Raw genomic sequence first — 15,568 nt, 5'->3', positions numbered from 1 at the left:
GGGTCAAGAGGTTTACTTTGACCTTATCTCTTCTCTTCCTGGATCCCATCCGCCCAGAAACCATGATCGAAAATCCAGAAAAAACCCCCAGAGAGTGCTGGAGTAACTCAGCGGGTCAGGCAGCATTTTCTGAAGAAGGATCCTCGACCTGAAACGTCACCAGGGATGCTGCCTGTCCTGCTGAGTTACTCCGGCATTTTGTGTCTTATCTTCAGTGTAAACCACACACATGTGGTTGAGGTAGGACTAGATTAGATTAGATTAGACTTTATTAATCCCCTTATTCAGGGGAAATTCAGATGTCCTTGCAGCACACTAATAAAAATACAACAAAGTATTCATGAAGAAATTCAACACCAAACATAAAACATCCCCCCCACAGTGATTCCCACTAGGGTTGTACTAGTTGGTTTAAGAACCTGATGGATGCAGGAAAGTAACAGTTCCTGACCCTGGTGGTGTGTGAGGCTCGCTGCCCGATGGCAGCAGTGAGAAGCGGGCACGGCCCGGATGCTGGGGCTCCTTGATGATGGGCGCTCTCTTCTTGAAGCAGAGCCTGGTGTAGATGCTTTTGATGGTGGGGAGAGCTGTGCCCGTGATAGATTGGGCTGTCCCACACTCTGCAGACTCTGATGTCCCTGCAAGTTCACACGAGTCCTACCTGCCTCCTCCTGATCTATGTTCCTCCCTTCCCTGCCTGTTTATATGTATATATAAATGCCTTGTAAATGCTGCTGATATGTATCTGCTTGTATCACCTCCCCTAACAGTGTGTTCTAGGCTCAACCTGCGTCTGAGTCTGTGTCTGTCTCTCTCTATGTGTGTGTCTCTCTCTCTCTGTCTATGTCTGTGTGTCTCTCTCTGTGTCTGTCTCTCTCCCTCTCTCTCTCTGTTGCTGCCTCTTTCTGTGTCTCTGCCCCACTCTCTCTGTGTCTCTCTCTTTATCGGTATCTCTCTAGCTGTCTCTCTCTCTCTGTCTGTGTCTCTCTCTGTCTATCTATGTGTGTGTGTCTCTCTCTATGTGTGTCTGTGTGTGTGTCTCTCTGTCTGTCTGTGTGTGTCTCTGTGTCTGTGTCTGTCTGTCTCCCTCTCTGTGTCTATGTGTGTGTCTCTCTGTGTCTCTGCGTCTCTCTCTGTCTGTGTCTCTCTCTATGTGTCTGTGTGTGTGTGTGTCTCTGTGTGTGTGTGTGTGTCTCTGTCTGTCTGTGTGTCTCTCTCTGTGTCTGTGTGTGTCTCTCTGTCTGTCTGTCTGTGTGTGTGTGTGTGTCTGTGTGTGTCTCTCTGTGTGTGTGTGTGTGTGTGTGTCTCTCTGTCTGTGTCTCTCTCTCTCTCTATGTGTGTCTGTGACTGTCTGCGTCTGTGTATCAAAAGAACAACCTGCCTCGCACATCACTAAACTTTCCCACTGCCACCTTAAGCCCGGCCCTTTAGAGTTTGCCATTTCTCGCTGGGAAAAACATCAAGCTATCTACACTGTGTGACTTTCAGTCTTTAATCATAGTGGAATTCATGTTTTTGTTTGAATTGTAACTTGAGAATTATCTTTGTTTTGTAAGCTCTGCCAAGAGTCAACATTTCTTCAGCTCCTCTCCCTTGTGTTGGACAGGATGCTGGTTTCAGCCGGAGATAAACACCAAAAGCTGGAGTAACTCAGCCGAAGAAGTTGTCTCGCCCCGAAACGTCACCCAATCCTCCTCTCCAGAAACGTTGCCCGTCCCGCTGAGTTACTCCAGCTTTTTGTGCCTATCTTCTCCCTCTCTTAGTTGGAACCAAGCCTCAAATCACCCACGATCTCTCCGGTGTCCTCTGTGCTTTAAGATCATCTCTTGCTTCTCGTTTGCCCTCCGTTGTTATTTTATCCCTCAACTCAAGATCCAGTTTGTGGTTTCGTTTCGTTTTTAGTTTGGAGATACAACCTGAAAACAGGCCCTTCGGCCCTCCGAGTCCGCCCTAGCCCACGATCTCCGGTACACTAGTTCTATCCTACACACCAGAGCCAAATGTTTCAGGTGAGGCAGAAGGTAACACAAAAAATATATCAGGCATTAAGGGGAGGCAGGTAGACAAAAATGCTGGAGAAACTCAGCGGGTGCAGCGGCATCTATGGAGCGAAGGAAATAGGCAACGTTTCGAGACGAAACCCAAAGGAAATAGGCAATGTTTCGGGACGAAACCCAAAGGAAATAGGCAACGTTTCGGGACGAAACCCAAAGGAAATAGGTAACGTTTCGGGACGAAACCCGGAAGGGTTTCGACCCGAAACGTTGCCTATTTCCTTCGCTCCATAGATGCTGCTGCACCCGCTGAGTTTCTCCAGCACTTTTGTCTACCTTCGATTTTCCAGCCTCTGCAGTTCCTTCTTAAACCCAAGTCAATTAACCTGGAAACATCTTTGGGATGTGGCAGGAAACCGGAGCACCCGGAGAAAACCCACGCGGTCACGGGGAGAACGTGCAAACTCTGCACAGACAGCACCCGTGGTCAGGATCAAACCCGTGTCTCCAGCGCTGGAAGGCACTGTAGAATACACTCCACTTTGGGATTTTGTACGTATGTTGTTTCCAAAGCTGTGTTAGCAGTCGGTTTATTCTGTCGATGTTCTGTGCAGACTGAGTTAGTCGGGCTGTGTTCGTCAGATGTTTGGTTTAATTGTGTTTCCCTGAAACAGACCAGGAAATGAACCATCTGCCAGAAAAAGCTGAGCAATTTTCCAACCCATACCACGTGGTGAATGGAGATATGAGCATGTTTGTCATCGGGGGACAAGATCGGTCAAATAACCTTCCATTGCTGGAGTTATCCACAGCTCCTGATATCGCAAGTGTTCCACCCAAACACTGTCACGTTCACAGTTGCGATTGAACTCGCAACGTTGGCCTGTTGTGGAGACGCTGAGCATTTTTTCTCACTGTTTTCTCCAGAGATGCTGCCTGACCTACTGAGTTACTCCAGCATTTCATGCCTGTCTTCGGTAGGAACCAGTATTTGCGATTTTTAGTTATCACCTTGAGTTTGTTGGCTGTGTGGAAGGTATTTGGGTTTGTGCCGTACACCAAGCCCCTGTCCCACTGTACGAGGAAATTCACGAGATCTCCTGACTTTTCCCCCCGATTCGAACTCGGAGAATGTCCGTAGCGGGTCCGTAGGAGTTCGTGGATGTCCCGTAGCGGCTCGTAATGCTAGCGGTAGGTACTCGGGGCATCTGGTAAACTCGTAACGTTTTTTTTATCCCTGTAAAAAAATGTCCACGAGTAAAAAAATACTCCTGATGAAAAAAATGGTTACTTTTTTACTCGTACGATCCGCTACAAGACATCCACGAACTCCTACGGACCCCCTACGGACATTCTCCGAGTTCGAATCGGGGAAAACTCGAGAGAACTGTTGAATTACCTCGTACAGTGGGACAGGGGTTTGTTTAACTCTCAATCTAGGTCAGTGGAGATCAAATTGTCCAGTGCCAGGCATCACATGGCAATGCCAAAGTACCATATTTTCATTGACCCCTATCCCAAATTGTACAAGGCAGCTTTCACAATGGGAAGCTTAAAACGTTGCAGACAGGAGTATTTAAGAAAGGCCAGTATCAATATTTTAATGCCATGCAAAGAACAAATCAAAGTCGGCACCAATGATCAAGGAAAGGTGGAGCCCACAATGGTCCATTGTTGGCTGTGGAAAAGGTGGAGCCCACAATGGCCCATTGTTGGCTGTGGAAAAGGTGGAGCTAACCAATGGTCCATGGTTGGTTGTGGAAAAAGTGGTGCCCACAATGGTCCATTGTTGTTTGTGGAAACGGTGGAGCCCACAATGGTCCATTGTTGTTTGTGGAAACTGTGGAGCCCACAATGGTTCATTGTTGGCTGTGGAAAAGGTGGAGCCGCACAATGGTCCATTGTTGGCTGTGTGGAGCGCACAATGGTCCATTGTTGGCTGTGTGGAGCCCACAATGGTCCATTGTTGGCTGTGGAAAAGGTGGAGCCGCCCAATGGTCCATGGTTGGTTGTGGAAAAGGTGGAGCCCACAATGGTTCATTGTTGGCTGTGGAAAAGGTGGCACAATGGTCCATTGTTGGTTGTGGAAAAGGTGGAGCCCACAATGGTCCATTGTTGGCTGTGGAAAAGGTGGAGCCCACAATGGTCCATTGTTGTTTGTGGAAACGGTGGAGCCCACAATGGTCCATTGTTGTTTGTGGAAACGGTGGAGCCCACAATGGTTCATTGTTGGTTGTGGACGAGGGGATATGAACAGTAAAACTAAGCAGGATGACAGTAAAGGGCCAATTGTAGACTGGGTATATTGCAGCTGTGTTCAGGGGAAATCTTCATATGGAAGTGGTCTGTGTTTCTGTTTGTGGGTTCAGGAAGAAAAAGATGTCCCCTTCCCCTGCCTTTCCGTTTTCACAGCACGTTATACGATAGAATACGATAGAGCTTTATTTATCCCAGGGGGGGAGATTGGTCTGGCAGCAATTATAAAACGCAAAGTACATAAAACATGAAAGTTGTGTGACGAGTGGAAAGGATTGGGGATGTTCGAGGATTGGGGAGAGGGTGAGGAGAACCAGGAAGCCAGGATGCCATAGCACACGGGGAAAACGCACACAGTCACGGGGTGAGCATACAAACTCCGCACAGACAGCACCCGTAGTCAGGATCGAACCCGTGACCCTGGCACTGTGAGGCAGCAACTCTACCGCTGCGCCACCGTGCCGTCAGCTGAGGATAAATTGTTTAACGATAGATGAACAAACGTTAGCCTGCCCGTGCAAAGTCCGTGTGTTTTGTCAACAGCCACTGTCACCTGATACTTGTGTTGTTTTGGGCTCAAGCGACGTCGGCCTGTGCCTTACTGTCAGCACCGTGCCTTTATTCAAAGAATACCCCCTTCATGAATTGGACTCAGGGATGTGTGTGTATTTATACACCTCTGTTATTTTAGCAACAAGCCAGGAGTATAATGAGTTATCTGTGTCAATACCAGTTGCAACTTCTACATTTATTACCATGTCGCTAAACTATTCTCCAACTCGGAGAAAGCCTGCCAGTCCTTGTAACTGTGTAGGGGGGACTGCAGATGCTGGCTCACACCGAATATAGGCACCAAATGCTGGGGTAACTGAGCGGGACAGGCAGCACCTCTTCATAGAAGGAATGGGTGACGATTTGGGTCGAGATCCTTCTTCAGACCGAAGTCAGGGGAGAGGGAGATACATAGATAAGGAAGCGTAAGGTGTGAAAACAAGGCAAAGGGGATGGAGATCAAGGAAAAGTGTAGAATGGATCATTGTTAGCTGGGAGAAGACACACAGAGATAAAATGTAGTTGGGGAACTGGGAAGGGGGAGGAATGGGAAGAGAGAGGGAAAGCAAGGGTAGTCCCTACATAATTTAGCAATATCTCTTTGCCTTTCAATGACTCTCTGGACAAGTTGTGACTGGTGGCATAGAAATCTTTTTAAAACTATGTGTGCCTTTGTGTGGGTGAAACAGGGTCCCAGAGAAGCCATTCCTGGGGCTCCTTGCTCAATACTGTGGATCCAAAATGAATTCCGAGCAGTTAATGAGGCAGTAAAACTGCAGTGGATTTGTAGTGAATGGTTTTGCTTGGACTGTGAGGCTTAGTTCAGGACCTGTTCAAACTCACCCATGGAAAGTCGCGGATTAATGATTAACGAGGACGATTAAACTAAATCCTGGCGATCCAGACACGTGATCCATTCTGTTTACCACGCAAGGTTCCTCCTCTCCCTCTGGGAGTTCTGGGAGACCTTCTCTCTCACCGCTCCCCCTCCCTCTGTGATTACCAGTGCTCTCCGGATCGATTGCCTTCCCGTGCCAACTGTAGGTCTACCTCGGCACCTCCCTGTCAGAGGTGATTTGTTGCTGGCACTGATCATCAGGTCCTAAGCCATAGGAGCAGAATTAGGCCATTTGGTCCAGCAAACATTTTTCACACGGAGAGTGGTGATTCTCTGGAACTCTCTGCCACAGAGGGTAGTTGAGGCCAGCTCATTGGCTATATTTAAGAGGGAGTTAGAAGTGGCTAAAGGGATCAGGGGGTATGGAGAGAAGGCAGGTACAGGATGCTGAGTTGGATGATCAGCCATGATCATATTGAATGGTGGTGCAGGCTCGAAGGGCCGAATGGCCTACTCCTGCACCTATTTTCTATGTTCTATCAAGTGTACTCCGCCATTCAATCACGGCTGATCTATCTCTCCCTCCTAACCCCATTCTCCTGCCTTCTCCCTATAACTCCTGACACCCGCACTGATCAAGAATCTATCTATCTCTGGCATAACGTTTTTACTGATTTACTTGTGAGATACAGCACGGAAACAGGCCCTTCGGCCCACCGAGATCGTGCTGGCCAGCGGTTCCCGCACACTAGCACTATCCTACACACAAGGGACAATTTACAATTCTTACCAAAGCCAATTAACCCACGCACAGTTTTTGAGTGTGGGAGGAAACCAGAGCGCCCGAGGAAAGCTCATGGGGAGAACGTGCAAACTCCGTACTGACAGCACCCGTCGTCAGGATCGAACCTGGGTCTCCGGTGCAATGAGGCACAACTCTACCGTTTTCTCCCCTTTAGTTCTTCACCCCGCTTTCAGTCCGAAGAAGGGTTCTCCGACCCTATAAGTCACCCATCCTTTTCCTCCAGAGATGCTGCCCGACCCGCTAGGTTACTCCAGCACTTTGTGTCAATCTTTGGTATAAAAACCAGCATCTGCAGTTCTTTGCTTGGTGTAGATTCAGCAGAAATAGCCGGTGAGTCAATCAGTAAGCATGTTGGAACCAGTCTAGCTGGTTACGTTAGTGCTACAGGGAGCTACTCGTCTTGGGCAGCGTTTTGGCTCAAAAATAACTTGCCCCGGGTCAAATGTGTAGGAAGGAAATGCAGATGCTGGTTTAAACCGAAGATAGAAGTTACTCCGGCTTTTGGTGTCTATCTTTGCTTCAGTTTAGATTATCGTCACGTCTACCGAGGTACAGTCAAAATCTTTTGTTGCGCGCTACTCTCAACTGAAGGAAGGTCGGCGAGCCAAAGAAACGCTTCAAGGATAACATCAAGAAAAGTCTGGAGAAATTCCACATCACATTGAGCAGCTGGGAGCACATTGCACTGGACCGGCGCTCCTGGAGGAAACCCGTGCTGGAATGAGCTGCATGTCACGAAACGAAACAACGCCGTGTCGCAGGGGCAAAGTGACAGCACCGTAAGGAGAGAGAGAGAAGGGGGCTCAACGTTTGCAGACCACCACCAGTCTCCACTGCCCACGTTGCACCAAGGTGTGTGGATCACGGATCAGCCTCTACAGACATCTGCAGACGCACAACTATGGAGAGGAGAGGACAGTCATACTCGTTTCGAGAGACCGCTGATGATGCGTGCTAACCAGTCAGCAGAAAGACAATACACAAATACAACCTATCCGTTTACAGTGTATAGATACATGGTCAAGGGAATAACGTATAGTGCAAGGTAAAGCCAGCAAAGTCCGATCAAGGAACTTCCGAGGGTCACCAATGAGGTAGATAGTAGTTCCGTAATGCTCTCTGATTGTTGTAGGGTGATTCAGCTGCCTGATAACAGCTGGGAAGACACTGTCCCTGAATCTGGAGGTGTGCGTTTTCACACTTGCTTGTTTTGGGGAGGGGATCATTTCAGTGATGCAGGTTCTTGACCCAGAAACACCGACCATCTCATTGTCTCCACAGATGCTGCTTGACCTGCGCAGTTCCTCTGGAGAGATGGAATGGGTGACGTTTCAGGTTAAGACCCTTCTGTCACTCCAGAGATGCTGCCTGTCCCACTGAGTTATCCCAGCATTTTGTGTCTATCTGCAGTTCCTTCCTCCACATTCTTTACAATGTGATTTGCCTTGATAGTTGGCAAAGACCGGGATGAATTGAAACATCCCTGGACATTGCACTAACTACAGTAGTTACTTACAGTCGATTCTGCTAAAGCCATTACAATAAGCGCACTTGAACTTGAAGTTGAACATTAGTATCTTTACCCGGTTATTAAACAGTTAACGGAATGTGGAACTCCCATTTAATTTGCATTCTTTATATCCCTGACCTTTTTGTTGGTAGTTATGGCAACAGGTTGCATCTGGCAGAGTCTGCTTACTGACATGTCGGGACTGAACCAACAACCAGTCCTCCTCATTATACGTGTAAGAAGGAACTGCAGATGCTGGTTTTAAACCGAAGATAGACACAAAAAGCTGGAGTCAAATTCTCAGCGGGACAGGCAGCAACTCTGGAGAGAAGGAATGGGTGACGTTTCGGGTCGAGACCCTTCTTCAGACTCTTCACTAGCCTTTACCTTGTGTTAAACGTTATTCCTTTTATCCTGTATCTGGACGGCTTGATGGTAATCATGTTAATCTTTTTACTGACTGGATAGCGTGCAACAAAAAGCTTGTCACCGCACCTTGGTACATGTGACAGTAATAATGAACTAAACTAATCTATAGTTCCCTTACCCGAAAAAAAAATAGTTGGAGTAACATCGGAGAAAGTTCTTGGGAGATTCGCCAGAACAAATTCCCGGGACCAGAACAGCCTGAAAACGACCCAAAACCATTCCTTCTCACCTGAGATGCTGCCTGTCTCGCTGAGTTACTCCAGCATCTTGTGTCTATCTGGGATGGATAGATTGTCCAACCCAACAGAGATTAAATAGTTTGGGCCGGAAGTCTGTGAAGTCTAGAGGAATGAGGATGATTTTATTCAAATGTATTAGAATTTAAGGGGAGTTTCCAAGCTGGATGTTGGGATGTTTTCACCAATGGGGGAAACTTGAATAATGGACATGGTTACAAGTGGCTGGTCATTTTAAAACCATCACCTGTTCATAATAGTTCCACTTTCTGATCCACTCCATACACACTAGGGGCAATTTACCTTCAAAAGCGGTGCTGGCTCGAAGGGCTGAATGGCCTCCCCCTGCACCTATTTTCTATGTTTCACATTTTCTGTGTTTCAAACCTGCACGCCTTTGGAATGTGGAAGGAAACCGGAGCACCCGGAGGAAACCCACGCGGTCACAGGGAGAACGTACAAACTCCATAGAGACAGCACCCGTAGTCAGGAGCGCTGAGCCCATTGGAGGTGATGCGTGCATTTATCAGACCAAAACCAATCCGGGCTTGCCAATGCATTTCGTTGTCTCTGTACTGTACACTGACAATGACAATTAAAATTGAATCTGAATCTGAAACCCGGGTCTCTGGCGCTGTGAGGTACCAGCTGCGCCACTGTGCCGACAATTTAAAAAATAGAAAATGTTAGAAATACCCAGAGGGTCAGGCAGCTTCTGTGAAGACTGACTTCACGTTGCTAGTTGATGTTAAAAACTCATTTTGTTCTGATTGACTCCAAAACGGTTGTTAGCTCTTGTTGCTTAGATGGATGAGGTCTTCAAGTGTAAATCTTGGTCCATTATTAATTACAAGAGAAACAGACGCAGGTACAGGTCCAATGTTAACCTCGGGAGGTGAAGAGACTTGACACTGCATCTAGTTGTTGTGCTCCAAAATATAATGATAATGTGGTCCTCTTGACTTGATCTGCCTCCTGCCTTCCCAGCCCTCCCACTGTTAAACCCTTGACCTCACCAAGTCCGTCAAAGCTGCTATTTGCTTTTGACAAGTTTGATTGTGTGTGTCTGAGTGTGTGTTTGTGTGTGTGATCATGTTTGTGTGAGTTTGTTTGTGTGTGTGTCTGTCTGAGTGTGTGTGAGTGTTTGTGTCAGTGTGTGCTTGAGCGTGAGTGTTTGTGTCTGAGCGTGTGTGAGTGTTTGTGTGCGCGTGAGTGTGTGTGAGTGTTTGTGTGTGAGTGTTTGTGTGTGAGTGTTTGTATGTGTGCGTGAGTATGTGTGTGTTTGTGTGCGTGAGTGTCTGTCTGTGTCTGTGTCTGTGTGTGTGAGTGTCTGTGTGAGTGTCTGTGTGAGTGTGTCTGTGTGAGTGTGTGTGTGTGTGTGAGTGTTTGTGTGAGCGTGTAAGTGTTTGTGTGTGAGCATGTGTGTGTGTGTGTGTGTGTGTGTATATACCAGTATGTGCCAAGTGTATGAACATTAGTTCATCTTTACATCATTGTAAACAAATACTAGTGCTGTCACAGTCCATGTGTACTTTGGCTGATGTGCTTTCACCCTGCGGAAGAGTGTTCTTTGCACAAAGAAGCCTGTTGTCCAGGTGAGTGGGCTTTAATAAAGATTTTTCCGACCCTTCACTTTCCCTGCTCAGTAGGAAAATCTAGAGTTTTCCCAAGTTTCCACCTCGTGTCAATAGCAGGCTGTAGTCCATGGAAGTGACGTGGAATTTTATTAACGATAGATTGTCCTCTTTAGTTTGAATATGTAACCAGAGCCCAGTAACGGCACGGTGGCGCAGCCTCCCAGCGCTAGAGACTCGGGTTCAATCCTGACTATGGGTGCTGTCTGTACGGAGTTTGCACGCTCTCCCCGTGACCGCATGGGTTTTCTCTCGTCCTTTCAGTTTCCTGCTGTGTGAATCTGTGGAATTCTTTGCCACCGAAGGCTGTGGAGGCCAAGTCAATGGATAATTTTACAGCAGAGATAGATAGGTTCTTGATTAGTACAGGTGTCAGAGGTTATGGTATTTAAGAAATGTCTAGGTGACCACTTCAATCACCTTGTCATACAGTGGCAAGGGCCAAGTGCTTGCAGATGGGATTAAAACTGGATGGGCTCCCATTGTTCAGAATGGATGTGATGGGCCGAATGGACTGTTTCCACACTGTATCTCTCTCTAAAGTTCATCGATACTCATTTTCTTTTCTCTGCAGGTTTACAGAGGATGAGCTACCCAGGATACCCGCAGGCTCCAGGGGGCTACCCGCCCGCTCCTGGGGGTTACCCACCAGCACAGGGGGGATACCCGCAGGTCCCGGGAATGTTTCCGCCAACACAAGGTAAGGTTCAATCCCGAGAGGACCCAGGCACGACTGACCAGGACTTCCTTTCTGAGATGGCGGTAGAGTTGCTGCCTCACAGCGCCAGAGACCCAGGTTCGATTCTGACTACGGGTGCTGTCTGTATGGAGTTTGTACGTTCTCTCTGTGACCATGTAGGTTTTCTCTGGCTTCAGTAAAACTGTAAATTGTCCCTAGTTTGTATAATAGTGTACGGGGTGATCTTTGGTCGGCACGGGCTTGGTAAGCAGGTAAATAGCTGACCCATTAGTTAGACCCTGTGGTCCCTAGATTATTGGATATCCCTGGCGTACGTTTAGTTTAGTTCAGAGTCCGTGCCAACCAGCGATCCCCGTACACATTCTGGGGACAATTTTAAAATTTTTTTACCAAAGCCAATCAACCTGTACGTCTTTGGAATGTGGGAGGAAACCGGAGCACCCGGAGGAAACCCACCAGGTCACAGGGAGAAAGTACAAACTCCGTACAGGCGGCACCCGTAGTCAGGATCGAACCGAGGTCTCTGGAGCTGTGAGGCAGCAACTCTACCGCTGCACCACCATGCCACCCTTTGTCTTGCCGACCCCTGTGAGAATTGTGTACAGTCCATTCTTCTAAACACGAGGGCATGCACCCAATGCGCACGACCGCCTGTCCCACCAACTCAATGAACATAAGAATAGATTACTCTGAAATAGCCACCAAGCCCCACCTTCCTACCCCCCAGCGGGAATTGTTGGACTCCAGCCAGTCTGAGACCATGGTCATCGCTCTGCATTAGTTACGCCCTCGTTCATTAAAACTGCAGCTCTCGAGTTTTCCCTGACTTCAGTGTTTTCTCCAACATAATTTCCTAAAGTGCAGTTCAGCGTTAAAAACCCAAGTCTTTCACCACTCAGTCCGAGGTTTGCCTTTGATGGTTTTAATTGGAGAGCATCCTTACCAACTGCATCACAGTATGGTATGGCAACTGCTCTGTCTCCGACCGGAAGGCATTGCAGAGGGTGGTGAAAATTGCCCAACGCATCACCGGTTCCTCGCTCCCCTCCATTGAGTCTGTCCAAAGCAAGCGCTGTCTGCGGAGGGCGCTCAGCATCGCCAAGGACTGCTCTCACCCCAACCATGGACTGTTTACCCTCCTACCATCCGGGAGGCGCTACAGGTCTCTCCGTTGCCGAACCAGCAGGTCCAGGAACAGCTTCTTTCCGGCGGCTGTCACTCTACTCAACAACGTACCTCGGTGACTGCCAATCACCCCCCCCCCCCCCCGGACACTTGTTATTATTTATTCAAATCGTTTGCTATATCGCTCTTCCAGGGAGATGCTAAATGCATTTCGTTGTCTCTGTACTGTACACTGACAATGACAATTAAAATTGAATCTGAATCTGATCTGAGTGAAGCAGCAACTCCATGTCACTGCAGTGCAGTGAACCCAGTTATTTCTGTCTGTCGATTAGTCCTTTGAGAGTGAGATACTTCCTTGAAGCGAGTGCGCTTGGTTTGAGGGCCGTCCCTGGTGCAGGAATTTGCTTACAATCATGTGCAGTAATGGGACGCCCCACCCCGAAACTCAACTCCATTCTTGGAGATGGAATTTTATACATCGTGCGATACACTGGTGCGTTACATTGGTGTCCAGATTGAATGGCCAAGTGTCTCTTCCCCGAACCCCCCTCAAGCCACGCTGTGGAAAGCAATCCGAGTTTGTGCGGTAGGATAGATCCCCTGTGAAACACATAGAACAACACAGCACCAGGCCCTTCAGCCCACAATATCCATGCCGTACATGATGCCCAGTATAAACTAATCTCTGCCGGCACCATCATAGTTTGTTTTGGAGATACAATGTGGAAACAGGCCCTTTGGCCCATCGAGTCTGTGCTGGCAATTAGCATCTGGGAGAGGGACTGGACAGAAGACTCGTTGGGTGCAATGTTTCAATGGTTCCGTCTCATCCTAGATGCAGTCCAGAACGTTCTACAGACTGGGATCTTGGATTTGGCCAAGGCTCAGCCAACCACTGGGGAAATTAGTTGAAACAGAAATGGTTCATCTTTGATAGAACCGATGGATACAGTAACCAGCTAGCTTCATTCATTCCACCCACATTATGCCCCTGGTCCCAGAGATCATTGTGTCTGCAATTTGAGTAGTTAGTTATGTTTGGGACCTTGGCTACAGTTGTGACCAGAAGGTCCTGGGACCAAAACACCACTTGCCTCTTAAGGTCATAATTTCATGAGGAATAGGAGTAGAATTAGGCCATTCGGCCCATCAAGTCTACTCCACCATTCAATCATGACTGATCTATCACTCCCTCCTAACCCCATTCACCTGCCTTCTCCAAATAACCTCTGACACCCGTACTAATCAAGAATCTATCTATCTCTGCCTTAGAGATATCCACTGACTTGGCCTCCACAGCCTTCTGTGGCAAAGAGTTCCACAGATTCACCACCCACTGACTAAATGCATGTCTCCTCATCTCCTTGCTTCTTGTGTGATTTCAGGTGGTAATCCATGGGGTGGTCCCCTAATCGGGTTGGAATTAATGAACAACATGCCAAATCTAAATCCCGCCTATATGGAAGGAATGGTGAGTGCACTTTTATAGACTTATTCTGAATGGCACTGTGACACAGACCCAGGGTCATTGTTAACCATTGACACACAATGCTGGAGTAACTCAGCGGGTCAGGCAGCATCTCTGGAGAAAAGGAATAGGTGACGTTTTGGGTTAAGACCCCTCCTCAGACTCGAGAAAGAGCCTGACATGTCTAAAGAGAAGGGTCTCGACCCGAAACGTCGCCCATTCCTTCTCTCCAGAGATGCTGCCTGACCCGCTGAGGCACTCCAGCATTTTGTGTCTCCAGTATCTTCGGTGTAAACCGGCATCTGCAGTTTGTTTGGGGGCTGTCACACTGTACGAGTTAATTCAAGAGTTCTCCCAAATATCCACTGATTCGAACTCGGAGAATTGCGTTAATAGCCGCTCGTAGGTACTCGGGGCTCTCGTGGGATGTTGAAAAATCTTCAAGAGTCTTCGCGAGCTTACCGCGTTTCCCGAGTACCTGCCGTTAGCGTTAAGAGACGTCCCGATCTCCTACGTACATTCTATGTGCTTCTACGAGGTTTTTTTTTAAACTCGGGAGAGCTCTTGGATTAGCTCGTACAGTGGGACAGCCCCATTAGTAACTGTGTTATAATCATTGCCACTGTAAACTGATTCAGTTTGCTCTGTGGCTCAGCATGGTTTGAAAAATAAATGCCTCTTCCTATGTCCTGTGGGAATCGAGAAGTCAAACTATCTCGGTGGTATTTGAACAGATTGTTACAATCTACTTCTACAGTTGCTGTGATAGATAGCTACTTATAACGCTTTTATGCCAAGGACCATTTGTTTACTGTTAGAATCTCCCTGCAGATTAGGCACCCTTTGTTCAGTATTTCTGTGTGTTTTCTCTTCTCCTTTGAAGCATCTTGTCACGGTGTAAGGTTTCTAGTCCCTCGACACCTTAGAGTCAGCTTTTATGTCACCTCTCATGTTTCCTTTTCAGGTGAGCCAGAGAGTAACACGAAAAATAACTCGGGCATTAAGGGGAGGCAGGTAGACAAAAACGCTGGAGAAACTCAGCGGGTGCAGCATGCTGCTCATAGATGCTCTATGGAGCGAAGGAAATGGGCAACGTTTCAGTAGCATGTGAATTTGTGCTCGGCTGTGGGGTTTGAATATGCAGGGGTGTTGTAGAGGGCGGTTACACAAAAAAGCTGGAGAAACTCAGCGGGTGCAGCAGCATCTATGGAGCGAAGGAAATAGGCAACGTTTCGGACCGAAACCCTTCTTCAGACGCTCTTGTAGAGGGTGGTGTTAGTTGGACAGCAAGGTCTCACTGACAACAACTCCATCCATGCCAGCAAGACCAAGTAGCTGATCATCGACCTCAGGAAGTGTGATGAGTTACTCCAGCATTTTGTGTCTATGTTCGGTGTAAACCAGAATCCGCAGTTCCTTTTGCAAGCATCAAGTTCCTTGGTGTGAATATTACTAGCGATCTGTTGAGGAACAACCAGATTGAAGTGAGAGCAACTTCCTTAGAAAATGAGGAAATTTGACATGGCTCCAATCCTCTCAAAACCCTTTACGATTACACCATATAAAGCATATTGTGGGATTGCACCATATCTTGGTTTGGGAACTTCTCTACCCAAGACCGCAAGAATCGTTCAGAGTTGAAAGCGCAGCCCAGCCCATCAGACACAGATCACACTTCCCACCAATGACTCTTCGATACTTTCACAATGCCTTGAAAAAGCAGCCAACATAATCAAAGACTTGTCCCACCCCAGTCAGGCTATTAAACTTGGCTCGGACAAAACTCTGAACATTAATAGAAACATAGAAAATAGGTTCAGGAATAGGCCATTCGGCCCTTCGAGCCTGCACCGCCATTCAATATGATCAAGGCTGATCATCCAACTCGGTATCCTGTACCTGCCTTCTCTACATACCCCCTGATACCTTTAGCCACAAGGGCCACATCTAACTCCCTCTTAAATATAGCCAATGAACTGGCCTCAACTACTTTCCATGGCAGAGAATTCCAGAGATTC

General features: G+C 47.7%; 1 protein-coding gene across 1 annotated transcript in view; it reads left to right on the top strand.

The window, feature by feature from the left end:
• LOC129712897 (annexin A4-like) overlaps window positions 1–15,568 on the top strand; it is a 48,570-nt gene that overhangs the window by 7,120 nt on the left and 25,882 nt on the right. The window contains 2 exon segments of the mRNA XM_055661634.1: window positions 10,829–10,954; window positions 13,468–13,553. Of these exon segments, the coding sequence (XP_055517609.1) occupies window positions 10,840–10,954; window positions 13,468–13,553 (201 nt within the window). The 5' untranslated portion in view covers window positions 10,829–10,839.

The sequence above is a fragment of the Leucoraja erinacea genome, chromosome 34 (assembly GCF_028641065.1).
Source record: "Leucoraja erinacea ecotype New England chromosome 34, Leri_hhj_1, whole genome shotgun sequence".
In the NCBI taxonomy this organism is placed as follows: domain Eukaryota; kingdom Metazoa; phylum Chordata; class Chondrichthyes; order Rajiformes; family Rajidae; genus Leucoraja; species Leucoraja erinaceus.
Note: the sequence above shows the minus strand (reverse complement) of the source record. Positions and strands in the feature narration are given on the sequence as shown.